This window comes from Candoia aspera, chromosome 2 (assembly GCF_035149785.1).
Source record: "Candoia aspera isolate rCanAsp1 chromosome 2, rCanAsp1.hap2, whole genome shotgun sequence".
NCBI classification, from domain to species: domain Eukaryota; kingdom Metazoa; phylum Chordata; class Lepidosauria; order Squamata; family Boidae; genus Candoia; species Candoia aspera.
Window position 1 is genome coordinate 234,810,939 of NC_086154.1, and position 25,621 is coordinate 234,836,559.

Below are 25,621 nucleotides of genomic sequence, written 5' to 3' on the forward strand. Positions count from 1 at the left end.
TCTTTGCACCTAGGAATACAAACTCTTTCACTGCTTCTACATTTTCTCCCTCTATTTGCCAGTTATCAATCAAGCTGGTTGCCATAATCTTGGTTTTTTTGAGGTTTAGCTGCAAACCAGCTTTTGCACTTTCTTCTTTCACCTTCATCATAAGGCTCCTCAGTTCCTCTTCACTTTCAGCCATCAAGGTGGTATCATCTGCATATCTGAGATTGTTAATGTTTCTTCCAGAGATTTTAACTCCAGCCTTGGATTCCTCAAGGCCAGCTTGTCGCATGATGTGTTCTGCATACAAGTTGCATAGGTAGGGTGAGAGTATACAGCCCTGCCGTACTCCTTTCCCAATCTTAAACCAGTCTGTTGTTCCATGGTCTGTTCTTACTGTTGCTACTTGGTCGTTATACAGATTCTTCAGGAGGCATACAAGATGACTTGGTATCCCCATACCACTAAGAACTTGCCACAATTTGTTATGGTCCACACAGTCAAAGGCTTTAGAATAGTCAACAAAACAGAAATAGATGTTTTTCTGAAACTCCCTGGCTTTTTCCATTATCCAGCGGATATTGGCAATTTGGTCTCTAGTTCCTCTGCCTTTTCTAAACCCAGCTTGTACATCTGGCAATTCTCGCTCCATGAACTGCTGAAGTCTACCTTGCAGGATCTTGAGCATTACCTTACTGGCATGTGAAATGAGTGCCACTGTTCGATAGTTTGAACATTCTTTAGTGTTTCCCTTTTTTGGTATGGGGATATAAGTTGATTTTTTCCAGTCTGATGGCCATTAGGTGGGTTGCCATTACCTTCCCCAGGGATCGCATTTAGTCTGACCTCTCTGTCATGACCTTCCCGTCTTGGGTGGCCCTTCACGGTTTAGCTCATGGCATCATTGAGGTGCTCAAGCTCCAGCACCACGACAAGGTAACGATCCTTTGCTGAAGTAATTCAACTTACTTTTATGTCTTTCCTGACATACCAAATTCTCACTCCCGTATAACAAGAAAAGCAGAAGCATGTTCTTATTTAAAGCTGTTTTCATTTGTTTTGACAAACATTTATTCCTTACAACAGACCACATACTAGTCACTATCTCTCTATCATTATTTTCAGGTCTTACAATTTATCCAACCAACTTACTTCACCTCCAGTATTCTATGAAAGGGTAAAATACATCTACTTGTTTTAAGTTTTTGTGTCATTTGTATGCGATCTTTCACTTCACTTCCCTCAAAACATAACCTTGGTTTTTCATCAGATCTATTTTCCTTGTTGCATCACACCATCTAATATTTGCTGGAAATAATTTTGGTTCTCAATCAACAACACAGTATCATCTGCATATAAAAGTGCATGAATACATCCTCAGGCAACACATCTCTAACACCACTGCAAGTGTTCCTTATATATTTATATAAATATACTTAACCAAAGGGCATCACATATTCCTGTCTTACTGACTGCTCAATCCTGGACCATTTGCTAAGCATTCCATTTATTCTCACACATGCTTTATTCCATCATATACAGCTCTTACTGCATTTGCAAACAAACTTCAACTCCATACTTGGAGAAAATATTCCATAATTTAACACTATTTACTTTACCATAGACTTTCTCTAAACAAACATACAATTAACATGGCGTCTCACATTCATATATTTCTTGGTGAGCTATGTTCTAGCCTACCCACAGACCCAGAAGTTCATTAGGTGACTTTGGGCTAGTCACTTTCTCTTAGCCCAACTTATCCCACAGGGATGTTCTTGGGGGTAAAAATAGTGTTATATATGCTGTTTTGAGCTCCTGTATGAAAGGTAGGATAGATATTCATCAGCTAAATAAAATACTCCTTTTAGCATTCCCTCAATTGTTTCATCAATCCAATCATATTGCTGGAAACTCCTTTTTTTCCTCTGTTCTCCTACTTCCAAAACAATTTTTCATTTCCATCAAAATCGCTTTGCATTTTCTCTTAACCATTCCTTGCTATTTGAGTACATTTTTGCATCGTTTTCTCTATTTAAGCATTGTAAAATATAGTTCTCTCATCCTCATTATTTGCCATCATTCTCTTATATACTTTCTTTTTTTTAATCCTCAGGCTCTCTCACGTTGTCATTCCACCTGGCATACTCTGTCATATTTTCCATTAGCATAATTTCACTCACTTATATGGTACTCTGTAACATAATTTTTATTCTCTTCCAAGCAGCTTCCACATCCTCTTTCCATTCATTTTGTGGGGAGCTTAACTTACTAATACTTCCACAAGCAGCTAATTTACTCCCATTGGTCTACAGCAAGACAGTATCTCTAATTTAGAGACTACCTTGCAAGCTAACATACTGTTATCCCCCTTCTACCAGCTAGGAGGTATATGCAGTGTATTCACACATACTCAGAATACTTTTGTTTACATATTTAGTTTATTTCTTTTGCAATATATGTCACTTTTCTGATGCCAAGATAACTCAAAATACAATAATATATCAAAACATAAAAAATACTACAAGCAGGAATAAACATTGATATTCAATAGCAAACTGGCTATAGCAAAATCTAAAAAGAAGAATAATGAAAAAATCTTCTTAAAACATTTTTAAATGTCAGAGGAACACTGTTAGGAAGACAATCTGAATTCTAATGGCAGGAAAATTCATATTCTAGGTTGGCTCCAGGAAATACAAACACAGCCATGCTTGCATTCATTCCTCCATTTACAGCCTACCTGCATCACTGAGAGTTTTGACTTTCAGGAGGGATGGAAGTAGAATGGGGAAATTGGAATAAAGTGGCAAGCAAATATGATCTTCTGCTTGTGCAAGGCACCCTTGGATTCAAGCTATAGAAGAAGCTTGAATTGAAAAATAGAACACTTTTTTTCACATGTTGCCACCATCTGCTATGTCTCAAAAAGCACAGACAGAAAGGCCTCACCAGAATTTAGAGAACTGATAAGCCATAGTGGAGAAAAGGCTGAAGTAATTCAACACCAGACTAAAGGCATTAATGAGAAATTTTAAGCCTGTGGCCCATTTTAGACCAGGAAGCTGTCAATATGACCAACCAAGGTTTCTAGGAAAGTCTTTTTTATCCAGCCAGGCCTTCACTGGAAACCTGCCACTTAAAGAATATGACAGTGGTAGGATATGAAGCCAAGCTCATTGGAGGAGCAAGGAGAGGGGGGGAACATAATACCAATGGATGAGCCCACTCATTTTGGGCTATATCCTTATCCAGTACTACCATAAAGCCCCTAAAGCTGCCACCTGGAGCTGATTCAGCCCTTCTGCAGAATTTTGATTTGTGCTCTAAAATGAACTAGCAGGCAGCTGATATGTACAAAGTGCTTTATAATCTATTACTGAGTTTCCAATTCCTCCAAATCCCTTATTTTATTTTTACAAATAGAAACTGTGGCTACAGCATTCTAAATTTGCCAAGCTTATTCATTATTTTTAAAACTTTAAAAAAATATTTAAACCCAGCACACTTACCAATGCTGATGTTCTCCATTTACAGGAACTTTAACTGAAATTGAACTTAGAACAGTAATATCTCTGTTCTCTCTTTAAAATTACAATCCAGATAGACATATAAAATAAACATGTTTCCCCTTTAGAGAAGAGAATGCAGTCCATAGCTGAATGCTAAACAAAGAAGTTAAGCCATATCCCATCAAACATTTCTCTATTTTCAATTCATCTTGATAATAGAGACAGAACCTGGGTAAATGCATATAGGAGTTGAAGCAGGAGATTTCTCTTGCTCAATGCATAATTCATGTGCTCCGCCTGCAAAGTGTGTAAAATGAGAATTTCACACCGCAGCATGAGCCATGGAACTGCAGAGAAGAGGCAGATGAAATCATATTTTTCAGTGTGAATTCTGCTTCTTATCCTTCCAATATTTATACAAAACCACCATTGACAAACCAAATGCACTGACTGATCACCTACTGTTTCCATTGTGTTAGCAGTTGAAAAGAGATCAGGCAGAAAGATAGACAATTTGTTTTTATATCTTTTTTTAAACAGTGAACCAGGTTTTTAACAGCTGACTGACTATACTAGGCTTGTATAAGAGGCCAACAGTAACTGCAAAGGCTCTTATTTACTCATGCATTATATTCAAATCTGAAATTCTCTTTTAAAAGTATGTGATTATACATTTCAGTAAGTTATATTTTTCCAAATATCTGAGAATTTTTAAAGGTTTTATCTTTATGTAAAAAGCTAATTTAAAAGTTATATTAAATATTATATATTGGCTATCTTAGACCACTTCTCCTGTATTGGGCTGTATCGGATTCTTCTGCCACTTGGACTTTATTCTTATTCTTATTTTTACTCTTATTTTTATATTTATTAAGAGTAATGCTATATTTATATAGTATATTTATACTGTATGTTTGTTGTTTTAATCAATTATTTTACTGTAAACCACCCAGAGTCCCCCGATGGGGAGAGATGGCAGGGACTGACTGACTAAATCAATCAATCAATCAATCAACATTTCTAATATACAGTGACCAATACCAAACTAGAATTATCAGGAGTTATTTTACTTCTATTTTGTAAATATACAACTACTATTACAAATAATAATACTACCCTATAAATATACAAATATGTCCATCTAAAATTTATTTTTATGAACCTACAAGAATTCCATAATCACCATATTTGTATTTTTCTCTAAAATGTATTTAAAAAATATACTGTGCTTGAATATTCATAAAAGATGAACATTAAGGGTAATAAAAACATTTTAAATTGAAAAAGCATACAGAAATGATCATGATTTAAAAGAATAAAGGCTTTAGTGCACACAGTTTCCTTACAATCACTATTTTTCTCTAAAGAGATGTTTCAAATTGCATATATGATGAATTCAATTTTTCCCTACAAAATAATTTTACATATTCACATGGTAAAAAGCATATTCAGTATAGGTATCCTGATACAGTAAGATTTCAACATTCACATTCGCGACTTGTGAATTATTTACAACATAAGCCATATTAAGCCATGAATCAACTCCACAGTAAGGGATCACTCCTAGAAAAAAACATATGGGAACGCATGCTAATACTACATCAGACTGCAAGCAGTCTGTTTATACAGACCAAACCACCCAGTAAACTGATGATGAATGTATTTTTGATGTAAAAAAGCAAGAATTTCTGAAATATTTTTTTGCAGGCAATTTTATGGTTAGCCCAAAGATACTTTTTCTCATGCAGGAGGTATTTTCCACTCAGAAAGGGAAACCTTGCATGAGGATGGTATGAGAAAATGGAAACTAAAAGAAGCAACACACATTATTCCTATGCAAGTGCCAATGGCAGGGTCAGGGTTTACCCTCAGCGAATTATGAGCCGAATAAAGCCTTCTCCTCCCAGTCACTGTCACTCATTGCTGACATCATCTGTAGGGCCTGGGAAGCCAAACAGCAACAAGATGCTCAGGATGAGGTGACTGGAAAGAAGGAGACATGACAGAAGTAGCCCTAATGTCTTCAAAATATGCCAATGATCTGACAGAGATCAGGAGAGGAGAAAGACCACGGAAATATAAGCTACCAGGAAGCACTTGAACCTCTTTCATTCAGACACAGTGCGACAACCTGGCAGAGTAAGCATGTATTGTTTATTGAAGCCCTGAAAAGAGATATGGGTTCCATATGTAATCCTCACTTGTCATTTAGAGGCGCTTAAGGAATGAATGCAGCAAAGCTGGATGGAGGAAAAGGAAGAAATATAAACAAGCAAGGTGGTTCATTGGATTGTATAAATCAAGGTTTTCTAGTTCGCACCGAGGAGCTTTTTTAAAGTATCCCCTGATGTGAAAGTCAAAGTTGCCACTATAAACAGATGAGGAAATATATTTTACTCTTTAGTTAGGCATTAGCTCGTCCATTTATAAAGGAAAGGTAAGAGTAAAGAGCATTCCTGCTGTAATTAATATAAAGCCATCACTGTAATATATTTCTTTATTGGCTTTTTACTCCATCTTTCTATCAGCTTGCCAATCATGGCATCTTACAATAGTAACAAGGACATAAAATGTAGAGCAAACAATATATAATCAAAATACAGATGAAAGTCAAACTATTTGAGATTAACAACTAAAGCTGCATGGAAGAGATGTACTTTTACTAATCTCCTAAATACTGAGCATTTCCTTAGGGATGCACACCCCACAGCTTGGGAGCAATAGCATGCTCCCCCCTCCAGCTCCTGGTTAGGTTATCATGGTGACTAATGCACTCTCAATTCCATGTTCTGGAGAAAACCCCAATTGGAATGAGTCCAGACAATTAGTTTCATCCAGATGTACTGTATCTAGTACAGGGACTTCATCATCTTCATATTGCAACCTAACAGAAATACATAAATAAATACTTTTTCATATAGTAAAGCCCAGAACACGGCAGGTCAATGGCCATACTGGAGGAATAGCTATAAAAGAGCACACTGCTATCTACTAAGTGAACTGAAACTTGAGGATGGCTGGAGTGAGAGAATAGTTTACTACAGTCCTGCAATGAGTCTGTTATTACCCAGGCAGATATGAGATCTAGCCTTCTGCTTGTTTGAAAGATCAGTGTAGCACTTAATTTGTTCAGCAACTTGGTGTTATTGGATCCTAGTGTATCCTCAAAAGCGTATAAGTACACCCTCATGGCTTTTGTTTCTCTTTTGCTGCTTGCTCCCAACTACAATTGTTCCAATTCTCAAAGAGGTAGCTTAGCATTACCACTGATCAGTATTTTGGTCAGTATTTGGTATACTCAAACAGGAGCAAAAGTCTTTGCTCTATATTAGCTAGGAAATGAGCTGTTCTTGCTGCTCCAGAGAAAAGAAAAAAAACTGCTTTTTAAGAAAAGTTTTTTAGCTCTTTGTCCTAGTTCTCTGAAGCTCAGTATGCTCAAATCTTCTCTACAAGATGTCTCAACCCCTCTATATTCTTGCCTCTACTAACAAGCAGGCGATGCCATTCCCTTCTCCATCTCTATTATTTAGCTCTTTGGGCATAGCAAAAAGATTGGAGATGATGGAAATCAATTGTAAAGGTGAAAAGTCAAAGCTGTGAATGGTTATGCCCTATGGCAGCCTCTTTTTGATGTTGCCTTTGATGTTCCGCAGGACTCCCAGTGTTCAAAAAGGATGCTTGTCTTTGATATATGTAAACTTATGCTCCAATACTTATTTTACTATTTCATTCCTTCTCTGTTATAAAGACGGACTTGCTTATTTATTGCTTCCTATGGCATTTTTTTATAGTGGAGACCTGACTGTCCAATCAAATATATACTAAAATTTAAACCTCTCCACGAGCAGTTTTCACTTCCACGAAGGGAAGGGAAAAAAATCAATAAGGTATAGTGAAATTAGAAATTAAATGTACTTGTTTCTTTAGACTCATCTCTCAACAAGGGGGAAGATCTGAAGGACAGCTCCAGGAAAATGGAAAAGGGAAGACATAAAAAACTATTACAAGAAAAGGTAAGAAGAGCAAGGGGAGAAAGAAGAGAAAGAAAACAGGAAGCAGCAGCAGTAAATTTAAAGCAAAATTAATGTACAGTGCTTCATTTTCGCTATGTAGACTGTATATTAATGAACTACACCTTGAAGAAACGTAGTAAAAAATGGAAAGTGTGTAGCCCTTCAAGGCAGGACAGGTACTGTAAGGAAACAGACCCCACAAAAATACTAGAACACTGTTTAATTGATATAGGATATAACAACAGTTTCTTTAAAACTTAAGAGCATTTCCCCTTCCCTCCCTCTTATATCAAAAAGAGTCGAGGCGGAGCAATTTTACATTTCTTTCTTACGCTTCCTTGTTTTCCCGGATTGAGCCCATGTTTTGCTAACGACGTCCGCATATCTTGTGCAAGGTCATCTCTATACTTCTCTATAGGTAGGCACAGATTCCTGACCAGTAGAATATAGCACAGCTTTTCAGATGTTATAAAAAACTATAGGTGTAATTTGCTAGAGCCTATTCGCAACAGCAGCATGAAACTCTGTTGCAAAGTTGAATATGCATTTTGCATGAAATAGCATCACTATTTTAGAATATCTTAGGTTGCAAGATTGGGACAGCTACTGATCAGACACTTTGGAGAACTACTGCCAGTCACAGTAGTTAATATTTGTTTGATCAATCAACAGTTTGGTAGCTCCATATGATTACCTATTAGATATAATTGTCAGTAGACTGCCACACCTTTTGTACTGATTATCTCTCACTATAGAATCAGTAATCTGGGGGAAAAAAATTATGTTTGCTAACATTCTCTAGTGCAGAAATGAAACTTTTGAGTCAGACTGCAAGGTGCCTTTATAATATTTGTTCTTGCCAACCATGACAGCAGATGTCTTGTTTTTAACTGGCCATAAAATACAACCTTCAGTATTTCAGAGTCAGCCACAGATGAGCTTTTATAAGCATGATTGCAGTGCTTATCATTTGACAGCAATTAAGTATGCCACAACCTTCCAAGACAACAACTATGATTTTTGTGGTCCACTGATATGCCATACTCTCCAGTAGTTTTTATTCATCAGTCATCTGCATATTTTTCCTTACTTCTGAAGACAATTATTATTTCTGGCTGCCCCTTTCCCCATACTCTCCGGTAACCTGAGAAGACAAAACCAAGGGGTCAACCCATACCAGGGTTTGATGGCACTGAAAGCAGCAAGAGAGATTCCTGTGGCTTCCATATGTTTGCAAACTATACCCCCAAAACAGATCAATCATCTTATGAAAAAAATCAGGAAATGTGCAACAGAATTTGTATAATGCAAGCTGCTCTGGAATTTTCTTTCCTCCAACCTTAATGTTTTCACTCAAAAGTGTTCATGGGTTGAAAATGAGTTTCTCAGGGCAGTGTGCAGCATACTATACCCTATATAACTAATGCTATTATTTAACATTTATTTATTGCCATGAACATCAAGTTACACGTAATTTTAGGCTGCCCAAAGCATTTTAATACAAATGAGAGTAAATAACAGTGATTTACTACTATTCAGGGGCAGTGTGGTTGATTTTGGCGGTGCTGCTCATTCTCAGGAAGGAGGGAGCACATTCCAAGGAAGTAGAGGAGATAAACTGAGGCACAGTCCAGGAGGCAATGGTGGGAAAATGAAGAGGTTCAGGATAGCCCCGCCCTAGAGTCTCCCAGGTTATTTCCCCTTAGGTTAGGTAGAGTAGTTTTACTCTGGCAAGATTGTGACTATACAGTGTGAGCAAATAAAGAACTGGAGTTTGAATGGACTAACTCTTTGTTGTTCTTGGGCTGGGCCTGACATGCACTTACAGTACCTTTCAACTGAATGGTCAGTTTCACTTTTTTTTTAAAAATTACAAATTATGTATGAAAAACAACCCCCTGAGAATGATGACAATCATAATCAGGAATACAAATGTAAAAAAAAATTAATGTTTTGATCTTAATTAAAAGCTTTTATAATTTTTGTGCTTTACAACATACATGTTATTTAACAAAAATATAGACATGTCCCATTAGATCACTCTAAAGTGGTTAGTCATTAGCAGCCAACAGCCTTCTTATAAAATTCAAATGAACATTTATTTTCACTAACTTTAAAAAAATGTAAAGGGCTTCCAATCCAGACAAAAGAAATGACGCAAATTTTTTGAGACTTCTTAGACACACTTATTATAGAAGTAATAGCAATGTAATTTCAAGATCTGTGTATCTAAAATATATATATTATATTCAAGATGTACCTTGGGAGGAAGAGGTTCCAAATTATTCTCAGAATCACTTTCCGAAGTAGAATCTGAAGAACTTTCCTCAGTTGAGCTAGATTCTGAGTTGGAAGAACACTGCAATTTCTGAGAATTCACTTTAATTTTTTCTGTGCTTTTAGAATCCCTAATATAAAATAAATGTAGAAGAAGATTACAGACTTAAAAAATTAACACCTTATGAAAAAATCAATCATCTTATTTCTGCCAAAGTTATTACATAGCTTTGGCAGAAATTATTTTCAGCAGCATTTCCCAGAAATTGGATCCTCAAAAATTAGCATACACATAATATGAAATGCAGCATTGCTTGGTTCAAACATTATGAGTTGTCAATCCAGAACTCAGCTACTGGGAAGTATGTATGTATGTATGTATGTATGTATGTATGTATGTATTTAAAATTTGGTCACTGCCCATCTCACTCAAAGAGCAACTCTGGGCGGTTTACAGTAAGAATTTTTAGCTCATGTGATTCCCCCATCACCACACATATATTGATTCTCTTCTCTGTATTCCGGTGTATTGCACTTATAATTTGCAACAACCATGTAAAGTGAACACCCTATTCCAATCTTCATGCAAGCCCTTAGTTAGCAGTAATCACAATTTGCCTAATTCAGACATCTTCACAAATTATGATTATCACAGATTTGGGTCTGGAGAGAGAATTCTTGCACGCAAGAGACTCACAGCACATTTCAGAAATGAAATAAAATATATGGGTCCAAATCATATATATATAATCAAAATATATAAAATGTATGTGATTTGGACCCATATGGGACCAAATCACATACATTTTGGTTATTACATTTCAGTAAAATTAATTGTACCATGCAACTAGTATGTTTATCTACTAGAACAAAAGATAAATGTGGTTATAATCGTAAATGTGGATATTCTGCTAAGATTTTGGAGAAAGTATATAATAATAATAATAATGATAAAAATTTATACGCAGCCTGACTCCCAGTGACTCTGGGTGGCTTACAATTGTTAAAAACATTCAAGAACAAAAATTAAGACAAAAAGACAAAAAAAGCACAAAACAGAACAATGATGCCAATAATGTAATATTACAATAATGTAATATTATTACATTATAATATTCACTTCTTATAAAAATATTAACATACAACCAGCAATTGTTTTGAAAAAGTAAAACCGTAGCATTCTCTATCAGAAGTGTCTATTTGTGCAATATTTCCACACATTTTACCTCTATTTCCTCCTTTCTCTTCATGAGACAGTTTTAATTCCAAATATGATTCAGAGAAAACTCAATATTTATTTAGTGAAATAAAACTACTTTTAAAAAATCCAATTTCTAATTTGAAGCTATGATTTTTCAGGACAAACTTATTTTATTACTTAGTTTTTCATAGGTAATCATTATTTATATTACCGCTTAAGAGTTTCATATGTTAATCTAATGAAAAAAATTTACTGGTAACTAGCTTTTTAACTTTGCAATGATGAAAAGCCTGTATTAATTTAACCTACAGATTTCATTTGTTCTGAACAGGAAAAACAATATAAATCACTTTTAAAATCATTAAATCCTGACTTAAATTAATAAAGTCATAATTAGGGCATTATGCTGTGTTTGTTATGGAAGTGGCAGGGCGAGCTGCTTTAATTACTGTCTGTAATAAAAGGAGCACAGTGCATACTGAGCCACAATCAGCTCTGTCAGCCACGACTGAGCTGAGCTGCAAACTCATCAATGCACTGGCGGCAGGCTACAGAGTAAAAGGTCCATCGTGTCCACCGAGGCCACTTGCTGACAGAAGTGGAAGAAACAGATTCAGACAATCCAAGGTATTAGCCCCAATTACTTAAATTTTAATGGCATTTTAATACACATTAACTCTATTAGTAACAGGCAATCTTTAAAAGACCTTTCCCTTAAGCAGCTTCTGACCGTCTCCCTTCACAGCCCTTGCCTCCAATATCTGAATCATAATCCTTTTAATATAACATTATTTAGGGAAAAATCAATTGCCTTAGTTACCTAATGGCAAGATATAGAACAGTTTAATTTTATCCTTCACAAAATTACTATATAAGGTAACTGAGTGTTTCATAAAGTGACAGGCTAACTGTACAGCCTCCCAAGGTTATGTTAATATATTCTGCTCACCTAACAAAATAATTTTTTTAAAAAAAAGTTCGCTCAACTTATATGTAACTATATCATCTGAAATTACAGAAATGGGTAACCTTTTTTCAAAAGTGAACGGCACTAAAAAGATAACGAAATTTAAAAAGCTGTGTAATTTCAATATTGTGTTCCAATGTTATAAACAAGAACATGGATACCTTTCAGAAACTGTCATTCTTTTTCTTTCAGCCTTTGACTTCCTATCATTCTCATCAGTAGAACTTGAGCTACTTTCCAGGCTGGTATCCCCATGCCCTTCTTCCTTTCCTTCCTCAGTATCAGATTTGTTTTCTAGAAATGAAAAAGAAAAAAGTCTTTGTATGCATGAATAATTCAGGTGAGTAATACTGTACTACATTCCAATGATGTTTAAGCATTCTGACACAATCTTATCATAAACAGTGACATCAAAATGTTGCTTTCACAGCTTTAAAGCACTGTATTTTTAAAAATCTAGCCACTCACTGACTTAATTTCTGACCACAATATGTTTGCAGGATGATGGAAAAGGGATGAAATCAGACATGACCTACATGTCCTCTATCCTCACTCTCCTGCTCTAACACAGTGTCATCTTCAAAACATAAGTATTTAATCTATTCTTGCACACACATCTAGTGATGACAATTTAATCAGGAATTTAAACAAGTTATTCAGTTTCTAATCGGCTGGAAAGTGTTTCTAATATTTAACTTGAAGGTACGCTTTCCCAGTTTCAGTCCACTGCTTCTAGTCATTACCCTTAATAATCTTTGGCAATTTTTCTCTCGTTTCCCCAGTGTTCAAAGGAGTAGCCCCACAGGATTTGAAAATACGTCCTTTCTATATTTATACATGTGTGTCTATATTTATACACTTGTATTTCAGTAATTCCATTAGATTAAAATGCTGGATGGGAGGACCCAGGGCAGATATAACATTGCAGATATAATAGGAATGAAGGCTTGAGAAAAAGAAAATGGAAGCATTTGGATCCACATTAATAACAAACCATTCATTCATTCATTATTTCCATTTATCTATATCTCAAATTCATGACTCTGGGCGGCAATATAAATTGAAATAATAAATATTTTATTATAGAGGCAAATAGACATATGCACATTAGCAATAATTAGAATCTAAAATGTATCTTAATAATTATGTAAAACAATATTCTGGAAAGTAAGAAGGAAAGATTGAGTTTTCCACAAGTACCAGTAAATATGTACTCTGACAATTTATCATTTTTCATTTATTCCCTTTAATACCTGTATAACCAATAACAGAGTACAAACTTCAGAGATTAATCTTCAAACTTCAGAGCTTGGATTTCATAATTGCTATTGTTTATGATTAGTTTTCTTTTTCTGTTTTAAAGGGGGCCAAACACTTAACATTCCAGCGTGGCAATGTGAAAGTGGAATTGAAGAGATTTGAGGTTATTTATTTAAAATTTCTGTATATACCACTTTCTACTTTTAAAATCAATCTCAAAGTGACTTATACTTGTAATCAAATCCCCTAAAGAAAGTCCCTCTATGGATAATGATATGGGAGCAATAATTTTATTTCATTTACTTTTGAATATATGAGATAAAGGTGCATTTTAGATAAGAAAATAGAGTAAAAATGTTGGGTGTATCTGTATGTCCTACTGCCTATTATGCCAGTTGACTGCAACTACTGCTACTACCTATAAGCTGAAACCATTCACCTGTAATATAACTGGATGAGATACTGTGGCATTGCTAGTGTTGGAGCACTGAGTGTAGTTTCAAAGCTCCACAACCCTAAGGGCCCCCCATCTTTTTCTTAAAAAGGCCCTTCCCTCTCCTTGGTCCACTCCCCCACACCAAACAGCTGCACTGGAACATTTTCTTTTTTTTTAAAGACTTAAGCTGCTGCCTTACTCAGCCCCTTCATCTACTAGGCTTCTATGAAGCCCTATGTGATGGTAAAGGTAAGAAAGAAACAGCATCAATACCTAGTAAAGTGGTAAGAAAATACATTGTATGGGGAAGAGGAGATTGGAAAGGGGGAGAAAGAAAGTGCTCTGGGGGAGGTGAAATGAGTAGGAAGAACCTGGGAGAGGACTGAGGAGAACATACCACTCTCACTGCTGCTAGAAGAATCATCACTTTCCTCATTAACATCTTCCTCTTCTTCGTCAGATTCGGGGTAGAATTTTTCAATGGTTTCTTGTTTTGCCTTTCCTTGTAGGTAAGCCCATTCTTTTGCCTGTTTATAAATGGACAGGTTTATACAGTTGAAGTAGTGATATTTATACTTATCCACACTTTACAGCTCTCTTTTTTACTTTTTATGTACACAGTAATTTGGAGCAAAAATATGGAAATTTTTACTTAATGCTCTACTACTATTTATTACAAAATATTAACATCATTAAATTTATAGGCCATTTTACAATAAATGTTTAAGAAACACACTTTTCAACAGCAGAACCTGTTTAGAGTAAACTGCATTACCTAGTTTTCTGCAAGCCCCTGAAAATACTATTTTGGGTAATAAGATCATTAAAAACAACAGTAACAATGGCAGTAATAAAAATCCAACACATATCCTTCCATTTATTTCTGCTCCCAGAAGCATTTTTGTTTTGTTTTGTTTTGTTTTGATGTGTTGAGGGAAGAGACCATAGTCCTAACAGAACTTCTTAGGATGTGCAGTGAGTGACAATCTCCAATGAATGGCAAAACAGACTACTTTTCTTATGCAATTTGTCAGCATTTTGGGAATGCTGTGGATAAAGCTAGAAGTGGCAGTTGCAATTATCTAGGAATAGCCATTATGGTTTGCTAATCCTAAACACCTTACTAATTAAATTGGGAAGGCTGAATTAGCTGGAGTACTTAACCATGAGCAAGTGAAGTTGGATGAAAAGTTTCAGATAGAACATAAATGCTAGAATACATACTGACCCTCAGCAGAGTAATAAAGAGAATTTCAAAGTAGTTATTTAGAGCAAAAAAACCTTATTTTTCAATTATGTTTATTAAAATAAACTTGAAACTCTGAAAAAAAATGTAGCCAGATAGATTCACAATTTCTAGTTTCTAAATGTATAAAATGTTATTTTGAAAAGTCAACATACCAACCCAACTTCTTCTACATTTCTCACTGAAGGGTCAGGTGCAATCTCCGGCCAATTAGACAATTCCAGATAGCCAGAGACTTTCATGTTCAGAGTATGAGACAAAGTACCAAGCTGGAAGTGCTCCCTATCTATTTGAGGGTGGAGAAGGAAAGATGAAAAGTATACACATGAGCTCTGTATCATAAAGAGCATTCTTAATCAGGACTAAAAGTAATTGGCATTACATTACTTCAAATGTCATGGAATAAATATAAACAAGAAGCTCTTCATAGGTCAAAAAACTGATTCCAGTCCATAGATTACAATAATCTTCCCCATAATGGTCAATAAAAAAGCTAATCAGTCAGTGCATTTAGAGGTGTTGATCTGAAATGTAGCTTCTCTAAAAATTACTTTACTGTGAATATTAAGAATGACAGCACAGTTAAATAATCCATATACATGTCTTGGCACAAACACATCCAGAATGTTAATAGTTTTTCTTTCAGAAGAAGTGCTGCTTTCAGTATTTAAAGTAGGATTAATACAGCAAAGTATGTGAAAATTTAGAAAGCAGAAAATGAACATGACAAAATTACTAATTACCATTGCATGATTTTTAGAATTAGTTAGAGAGCAATGGAGAAGGTACCACATTGCATCCTTCTCTATGCAACAATTTACAAGAAAAGCATAAGTAATCCTGATACACCAAGATACATGAATCTGGAAGGGACTGTAGTGTCATGTTACTCAATCAGAAGTATAATGAATAATCCAAAATGAAGTCAGAAGTCTTGTAAGCAGCTAAAGATATTTTCTACACGACTACGCTTAGCACAAATTATGGGTTTTTTTTTTCAGAAATGTATACTATATATAAAAACAAACATTTAAATCATATATAATTTCCAGTTTTTTAATTATATTTCACACTACCAAACAACTTACAATTCTGACTGCTTTCTTAAAAACTGAAAACCTGAGATCATATTGTTTATATACTATTTTTTAAGCTGACCACTTGGTAATTTAAATATATAAATAACAGATAAATGTCTCTAACATTAGATAGAAAATGTAGCTGGCATACCTTTAAAAGGTGACTCAAGTAGTGGGGCAGGCTTCTGTGCCAGAAATATTTTTTTGGCATATTTGCTTAAAGCTCCACTCTTGTCGTTTGGAACAATAAGCTGCCTAATAAATCTTGTTCGGTCTCTGATGTCGTAGCTTTGATCATACTTGCCGAGGTTTAATATGTACTGGGTAAGCAATTTTGTCTGTGAAAAACAGGACAAGAAGAAAATACAAGTTATTTATGATTATTGATAACTCTGGATAAACATATTTAAAAAGGTAATAAAAATGAATGGTTATGTCAAACAAATGTTGTTCCATAGGGAATATGCATTTCGAAAGCAGTAAATGGAATTTTGAAGCCAAAGCACATGTCCTCTTCTGCGTAGGGGAGGTGAATGCTGAGTACTGAGAAGCAGCCATGTGCTAGATTATTAAACTGCTGAAGTGGAAAGAAAGGCATCATTAAAAAAATAATCATATATGGCAAACCCGCTGAAGGGCCTACGTGAGAATAATGAATGTGGAAATACAACTAAAAACATGGCACTCAAAACTTAATCGGAAAAATATGCAGGACATCAAAACATCAGAGGGTATTAGGAGGCTGGCAAACTGCTTCTGCTGAGGTGTGTTTTATGAAGAGATACTGTCCCTGGCACAAGCCGTCTCTGCACTCTGACTGCACTCAGTTACTTTACTCTGAATTATGACCCATTAAAGCAGACACATGAATCACTGAACTGGATTACTGCAAATTATTTGCAGTGCATTTAGCTGTTACTTTTTCATAAAAGCAAGCTGCTGATGCCCTCTAAAAACCAGGATAAAAGACTTCTTCCATTTTTCCTCTCACAGCTTAAAGCCTCGGATAATATTGGTCATTTATATACATAAAAGCAAGTTATATTACCCTAGCTTTTTACAGCATAACCAGATTCTCTAATTTGATGTAGAAATATTAATTACTAAAATTATTCAAAGCATACTCTTTAAATTTTGCATAATAAAATACCATCGGAAATACACAAATAGTCTGCATATACTGTATATTTGGTTCAGCAGATATCTACAAAATACAGTTGATAACAATTGAAAATACTACATCATTTAAACACAAAATATACAAAGTATTATATTTATTCTGTTTGTGATAAGCTATGTACATTATTTGATCTGAAAATCTTTTCTAAAGAAACATCTTTCCAGGGCACAGAATTATATTCTGATGAATAAACATATTATTTCTCAGAAAAAGTTATGAAGGTACAATATAGTTATATGAATATATGACATATTTATACAACATATACATCTATTATTTTGCAACTCTGTAATTATTCCTGAAATTTAACATTTTAAGCAATACAGCTCAACAAATACAGTAGATATAATTTGCCCATTGCAGGCTGATTGGTTTAACTACCAAGTAGTATTAAAAGAGACCAATGGGATATCACTTTATCTGCTAGTAGTTGAGCAATCTTGAGGCCAATATTCCTTAAACCCTGGTAATTTCAGTGCTGTTTAGTACTGGAACACCACAGTAAGTCAAAGCTGCTACATCTGTCCTGACTGCCAGTTCTACTGAAGTCAAATTGAATTGGGAGCCATTTTTTACTCTTGCACTCCTTCTTCCACCCATTTTCACTCTCACTAAAAGGACACAGCTGGACCACTAAAGTGGAGAAATGTCCATTTGAAAACAGAAGCATGAAACTTCAATAAAACCTGGTTTATCACACTGTATAAACCTGTGTAATTCTCAAGTTTAACAGTATTTGATAGTAGTGGCCATTTTCAAAAATGGTACCTCTGCTGGGTTAATTTTTAAATGACTATCCTAAATAATAATATTGAGCTGGGCTTAGCTGACTGATACAATTAAGCAGGGTTGGATCTGGATAGTACTTCAGTGAGAGATCATCAAGTAATTCCAGGGTTGTAAACTAGATTGGGAAATTTAAAAAAAAAAATTGAGGGGGAAAGGCAATGGCACCAACAAGGTCACCAGGAATCGAGCTCAGCTCAAGGGAGACTTCATCTTACTACTGATATTCAAGTGACTTTCAATTACATTCAAGCTTACTATAAAGAGAATGTGGCTCAACACCGCTGAAACACTGCTTTTAAAAAACAAACTTGAAGAAAATGATTTGTGGTTATGTTTGAACAGCACCTTTCACCGAATCAGCATGCTGTTCATCTTCTACTTAAATGCTGTCTTCTACTACTATCCACACAAGTCTGTCTCAATTTTGTATGCAATGAATGGCATAAAAACAGTAACACAGTTAAATACAGGCTAGTATTACCAATAGGCCAGCCTTTGCTACTACTGCAAAGACAATTCAAAACAATACTACCTACATAAAATAACATTTTTGATGGCCTTCACATACAATTATTACATTAGAGGGTTTATAAATAATTGCCTCTTGACAATGTTTTGTTCAATGCATAGGTGATAAGGCCAGAAAGAAAGATCTTGCAAATAATTAAGAAATCCTTTCCCAGTAAATGCCCCTATCCTGTGCAGGAGAAAATATGGTGCTAGTTAGGACAAATGAAATAAAGCAGAAACATCCCACTGCCTAATCACCTTCCCAAGGACTGGAGAAACAATAAACGCTGTCAGCTCAGCCGTAAAAACATGTAGCAGGCTATGGAATGCTGAGAAAGCTGGGAGAAGATACTAGGAAATGAGCACAGACTCTGGGAACCAAGGACAGTTCAAGATTCATTCACAGAATGCCCTCTTTGTTCATTCCATGGACCACTGTTTTTGTAACTCCACTCCATCACCTCAGAGAAATCGTATCTGACCTCACCATCACATAAAATACTATTATATCCAATCATATCCTATCAACTGTATACACTAGTTTGCATAAATCTAGACATAGGAATTGCCTCCTCGCTCTTTTAGGCTGGCTTTAACTACCTCTGGTACTGTCATAAACAATCTGTGTGCTTCAACAGCAATTGTGTGCTGACCTCTGGTTTGAAATGAACCCTTGGAAAAACTTGTGGGAGAGGAGAAAATTATTATTCCTATAGTTCACCTATAATTTGGTGTCAGCATTGGAAGAGTCAGAAAAACAGAGGTGGTGGCAAGCACTTCTGCCCCACACATCAGGCATTCTTCCAGAGGTACAAATTGGTGAGACTGTGGCTCCCTGCCCAACCAGGGTTTGAACTTTGTCAATCCTTCATTGTATGAGTTCACATGAAACTCTCCGTCATGGAAAACACTGGATCCAGGGACATGCCAAGCGGACTTTCCGTTGTGCCTACAGCAGGGGGGGTTCTGGGTGCAGGGTCTGCAATGGGAGATGCTCTGAGTCTAGGGTGGCAGACAACACAACCCTGCATGCTGGGAACCATCAATGCTTCAGGACCCCAGGATACAGCAGGCATCATCCAGGTTACAGATCTGGCTATGAAAATTCTGAGCGCATGCAGGTTATTTATGGCTCTTGGGCCAACGAACCCTTACACAAATAGCATGCCTATGCAAAATCCATCAGGGAAGGGTTTCCCAAACTGTGTGGCGTACCTCCCTTGAGGAGATGCAGACAGAGTCGAGAGGAGGTGTGAAGAACCCTTTAGTTACATAGTTACAGTAAATCTACCTTTCTCAAATTTCATTGTATTGTTTTCATTGTTCATTTCTGTTCTTTTTTAGGGAAGGTGTGTACATTAAGATTATACTAAAGGGAGGCATGATGGCAAAAAGTTTAGGAACCCCTGCACTAGGGAGTTCTAGTTTCTGCTTAACAGAACCTTTGCTCTCAGAATTTTGCCACATCTGTGTGTCTGTTTTGAAGATGCGCATTTGAAACTGCTTAGAGTTTTGGAACTTTGGGATGTATAAAGGAAGTAGATGCAGAAGCAGTGACAACTTATAGCTCTGTCACCTCCATCATTTGCCATAATTCAGTTCAAAATCTGGTAAGACTCTTTTTACCACTCTGTACAGTGGTTCTGTGGTCTGTTGGGGCTATTCAAACTTCACACACAAGGGAGGAATCCACCATACCTGAGGAAAACTATAATCCTGATATTTTCTATTACGACAGTTGGGGCCCCAATTTTGCTAGCAATGAGTGTGTACTTTTGCCGCAGACTAAACTGGTCCCTTCTGTTTCTGTCTGTCCAGAACATGCCAGAAACCAGTGCAACTTACTCACTTTTGCAAACTTTTCCTTTTGGAAAACCTGTCCAACAGCAGGGGTAAGAAGGAAACCTATTTCTTGCTCCTTCCTGATCCCATGAGGATACAGCTGGGTCCTCTGACTGCTGATCATGCCATCCTTCTAAGTGATCACACCCCTATGAGCCTGTGGGGACAGGATCTTTTATGTAAATTAGCTACTACATTTTATTGCAGCCCAGATGAAGTTTATTTGGACTTGCCAGAAAAATTCATACTGGGTGTTTTCATGGCCCTTGCTATGAAGGGAGAGATGGAAAATTCACCAAATGGCCCACTGGGGAATACTGCTGATCTACCCGCCTCTTTGTGGGTCTGCTCATTTTATAATCCCTCTTTGTTCTTTCAGTGGACCATTATTTTTCAAATTCCACCCCATTGCCTCATAGAATCCACCCCATATCTGACCTCACTGTCACATAAAATGCTATTACATCCAATCATAACTCAAATATATAACCCTATATGGAGTTATGTATGCATCTTTGCCTCTTCAGGTTAGTTTTAGCTACCTCCAGTTTCCTAATAAACAATCTGTGCTCCAACAGAACTGTGTCCTGGTCTTTACTTTTACACAAGATTTTGGATAGGCCTCTTTCTCCTTTGGAAAAGCAGTCATTTTTTAAAAAATTGGAAGTGGAGAACTCCTCTCCTTCTAATTTCCTAATTATAAACCAGAGAGAATGCATACCTATTTTACCAGGAGCCATGAGTCCAGGAGAATTCCCAAGTCATAGACCTGCTTCTCTGGAATATAACCCCAACTAAAACTATAATTGGAATCATTATCTCCAAACAGCCAAAATGTTTACAGACAAACAGTAACTTCATTTTCTAAGCTTGTTCGCCACATCCAGTCACCACTTTCAGACACTGGATCTGGACCACCACAGCATCTCTGGGGTAGCAATGTATTGTTGACTGTCATTAGCATACTGACGGTATCTCACTCCAAACCAATGGATGACTTTTCTAGCACTTTCATACATATGTTAAATAACATGGGGAGATGTCCAAGTCCTGTAACACTTCATATTGGAACAACATGAATTCAACCATTCCTCTCATTACTAGTGACTAAAACTACCTACTCAGGTAGGAGCAGAAGCACTGTAAAATGGTGCCCTTACACCCCAACTCTTGCAGGTGGTGCAGAACAATATCATGGTTGATGGTACTGAATATTACCTAGAGGTCTAAAAAGACCAGGAGAGGCACAGTTCCTCCAACCAGGTCCCACAGTAATCCATCAGAGCAACCAATGCAATTTCTGTCCCATGTGTGCAGGCCTGAAACCTGATGCAAGGGATCCAGATATTCCACTTCTTCTAGCATCTTCTGCAGCTGATTCCCAATCACCTTTTCCAGAATCTTCCCAAAAAATGAAGACTGGAGACTGGGTGGAAGACATCTAATACAGCTGGATCAAGAAAGGCTTCTTCAAGACAACTGTCTCTTTCAAGGCTGATGGCCCTTCACGCTCCCTCAAAGAGACATTCATTACATCTAGTCACACATGCCCCACAGACCCCAGGAGGTTCTAGGCTGAGCATGTATACAATCCAAAGATGGTAGAACTAATATTGTGGATTTCCACAAGATCCCTGAAAAAACTTGCAAAAACATCACAGCAAACTGCACTTGTATATCCCAATTAGTATGGACCCATATACATGCTTCGCCACTCTTAATCACTACCTTGCAGGGCTGAATGTGAGCTTGTACATGTTCTTCAACATATACAGTCTTAGTATTTCACTATCATTACTACAGGCATCTCTTCACTTGCTCTTCAAATGAGGAGACGGTAACTGGAGAGAATCCTCACAGAAGCAATTGCATCTAACAGTCTTGTTGACTCTTTACGACAGAGTCGGACAATGCATGAGATAGAACTACCCAGCAAATCATAGGGAAATTTCCCCACTATCCTAAAAACTCTCAAGATCCATTGATAATTAGGGTAGTCCATCCTAATAGATCCACTGCCCTTGCAAGCATAATTACTTAGTTTACATTTAATAATTTGCGGGCCCATAGGTAAGAGAATTGCATCTGGCAGGTTCCAGGAGGGAGGCCTTCTCTACAGCAGCTCCCACGCTCTGGAATATCCTCCTCCCAGAGGTACAGCAAGCCCCATCTCTTGTGGCCTTCCAAAAGCAACTGAAGACCTGGTTTTGCCAGCTTCCTTGGGGTGGGAGGGGAAGTAGTCACTCCTGGGGATGGCTGGCACCCTAAGATGGCCTAAGATATACATGAGTGGCATTAAAACCGTCAACACCATCTAGATTTTAGTCTATCTTTTTTACTCTATATTTATATTTGTATTTGATGTTTATGTATGTATTGTTATATTTTAATGTTTTATTTTTATTATAAACCGCCCAGAATCCCCCCTTGGGGGGAGATGGGCGGTGGCAAAATTTGATACATACATACATACATACATACATACATACATACATATACATACATACATACATAGATATTATGCCATAACTGATGGGTTTGTCCATGGGTCTGCACATTAGGATAAGCCAAAATAAGACAAGTTGGTTACCTGCAACTATTATACTTCAAAGATACATATGTGCATTTATACATATGGTGTCTTCTGTGCAAATCACTTAGAATGTTCTAGGGCTGAACCTTTTGTGGCGCCTTCAAAGCTAATGCTCAAAAGTAATCCGGTTATTTATCTGAATTCCTCACGTCATACTCAAGTCTGGGTGGGAATAAAAGACGAGTGGCATGAATTCACAGATGATCCTCAAAAAATCTATTGTTACAGGTAAGCAAACCTGTACTTTATGGTGATACAAAAACTGCATTAGAAGTACCCTACAGCCATCCAACAGTTTGTGACATATGCCTATCACTCAGTCACAATAAGCATAGCAAATGTCTGTTAAGGAAATTGTTTCATGCCACATTTAAAACAGTATGGAACAATATCTTCAAGGCCATTGAGAGCCAGCTTGATTACCTTGGGCCAGTCACTCCCTCTCAGCCCAAATCAATGTCAAGCTCAGCAACAAGCTGGCTGAAAAACAAAATCATCTGCCACATCATGCACTGATTAAGCTTAACTATAAATACTAGGTGAGTGCAATGCAAAACAAGCAGACCCCGCACTTAAGCAGGAGCAACAAAACAATAATCTTTAAGACCATAAGGGATGGAAAGGAAGTGTGTCCAGGACACAGATGAAAAGAAAGCCAGGGTATTAGACGTGAACCATCATCAACGTCACTGACACAAGTGAAGGACTTTTGGTTATTGGTAATATTTGAAATTTAAATGGAAATTTATCCAATTAACATGGAAATTACATGCCTTGAGACATTTGCAGAAATTTGTCTCACAAAGGATGCAGTTCTGAACTGGTGAATTTCAGCTATTCCTGCTTGAACAAAGCAAGTCTTAAAAGACACTTATCAAGGTAGGCCCTAATAGAAGGCCAGATTTTTGCTATTGGTTATACGTTTCTGAAGATTAAAGTGATGACTGTGGGCTTTAATTGTATGATTTCCAAAGTCAGGCTAACCAAGAGAAAAGCTTAACATTTAATTTTATTAATGGCTGTCCCACTTATTCAATGTTCTGTTCAGTTCAATTTATGTTTGTGATTTCACACATCAATGGTATTTCAAACTTACCTGTTTTGAGTTGGTTAAATACAATTTTGCTCCAAGATTTAAAATTTGCAGCCTTACAAGATCATCTTCCACAGTGAAGCTCTTGGCCATTTTTCTTAGAACATCAGGGGCTATTTTCGGAACTCGTTCACAGTATTCTCCAGTGAGCCAAAGAATGCTAGCTCTTGCAACAGGAACCTTAAGCAATAAATCAATTAAAATAACAATTTATTACCTTATTAAATGCATTTTTGAAATTGCTTCTCTAATGGTATACTAGTAACAACTTGAGATAACTTACAGAGAATCTTCACATATTTTAACCACTTTGAATTTACCAAATAATTATTTACAGCTAGTTGTGACCTTTTTCTAAGGAGCTTTCCAAATAGTTAGAGATTAAGTAATTGAAATTGCTAGTGAGATTAGTCGTTTAGCTTAAAACAGGCTTCTGTACTACTTTAGAAGAAAATAGTTCTGATACCCACGTTAAAACAACTTTCTTTAAATGATGGATCAGAAAATGTTTTGTGATAATTATACTGGGCTTCTGGCAATGCACATTTCCAGTGTTTCTTAAAGTGATGGGAGTGAAAAAAGATGTTAATTACAAAGCAGAAGCAAAGTTAAGCAATGAACTCCCTATTTTTACTGTACTGTTAACCATCTGGACCGAGTCAATTAAAATGGCATACACGTTTAAATACTGTTATCAGCAAATAACTTAACCTACTGCCTTCTACATGTTTTGGACTTGTCTCAGGAAAGCCACAGTAGAGGCTTGCAAATTAAGCTTGCAATACCCTATGAAAAGAAAGACTGAAGACCATGCTGCTTTCCTGCATATTGTCACTTAACAGAACATTGGTAGAGAAAACAGCTGAAGTAGGGGCACTCCTAGTGAAATGGGCCATGATACCCATTATGTAGATACAATCCTGTGGTTGTAGAAGGTAGCGCATGATTACAAGGCTGCGCAGGACCACAGCCTAGGAAGGTCTGACACCTATCTAACTGTTCTCAGGGAGGGAGGGATGGAAAACACTTCATTTTCCTACTGTGGAAAAAATTCTGCCTGTTTTTTCCTTTGTATTTTTTGGGGGGTTCCTATTACTTGTCAATCCCATTTATGTAAGGGTGACAGTGATAATTTTGGAAGAATGTTTAAAACTTTCTAAGCAAAGGAAGACACAGAACCTCATGTAACAACTTTCCATATATTGCTCAAGGAAACTGATATAAAAAAAAGCCCAAGGTGGCTGCACCATTCTAGAATAAGTTGTGTTTTTCTCCTTCCTACTCATTAAAGGGGAAAAATAACCTACTGCCCATATGGGTGCTCTAAAAGTGACAGAAGCACTTTTCCCCCTACAAATAGGCAGAGAGGCCTGGCAGAGACTTCTATTGGGAAAAAATAAGTATACGAATGTTCAGCCATTGAAACAGTACTCTACACTCTCTCTCTCTCTCTCTCTATATATATATATATATATATATGAATGATTTTACAGAAATAACAATTCCTATCAAGAGGCATGTCTGATTTAAGGATGTGCCAACAAGTGTGATGTCTATACCAAAACATACTCTGATCTCCTTTTCCCCTCTGAATCTATTTTAATGCACAGACCACAACCAAGAAATTTTAGTATTAGA

The 25,621-nt window shown here is 36.5% G+C and overlaps 1 protein-coding gene across 2 annotated transcripts in view; it reads right to left on the reverse strand.

The window, feature by feature from the left end:
* Nucleotides 1-25,621, reverse strand: part of AP3B1 (adaptor related protein complex 3 subunit beta 1) — a 199,117-nt gene that overhangs the window by 67,330 nt on the left and 106,166 nt on the right. For both annotated transcript variants that reach the window (XM_063295553.1, XM_063295554.1), the window contains exons 15-20: nt 23,987-24,163; nt 16,128-16,314; nt 15,053-15,183; nt 14,049-14,178; nt 12,117-12,249; nt 9,771-9,918 (exon numbers count right to left, since the gene is read on the reverse strand). In XM_063295553.1, the coding sequence (XP_063151623.1) occupies nt 9,771-9,918; nt 12,117-12,249; nt 14,049-14,178; nt 15,053-15,183; nt 16,128-16,314; nt 23,987-24,163 (906 nt within the window). The remainder of the gene's footprint in view (nt 1-9,770; nt 9,919-12,116; nt 12,250-14,048; nt 14,179-15,052; nt 15,184-16,127; nt 16,315-23,986; nt 24,164-25,621) is intronic.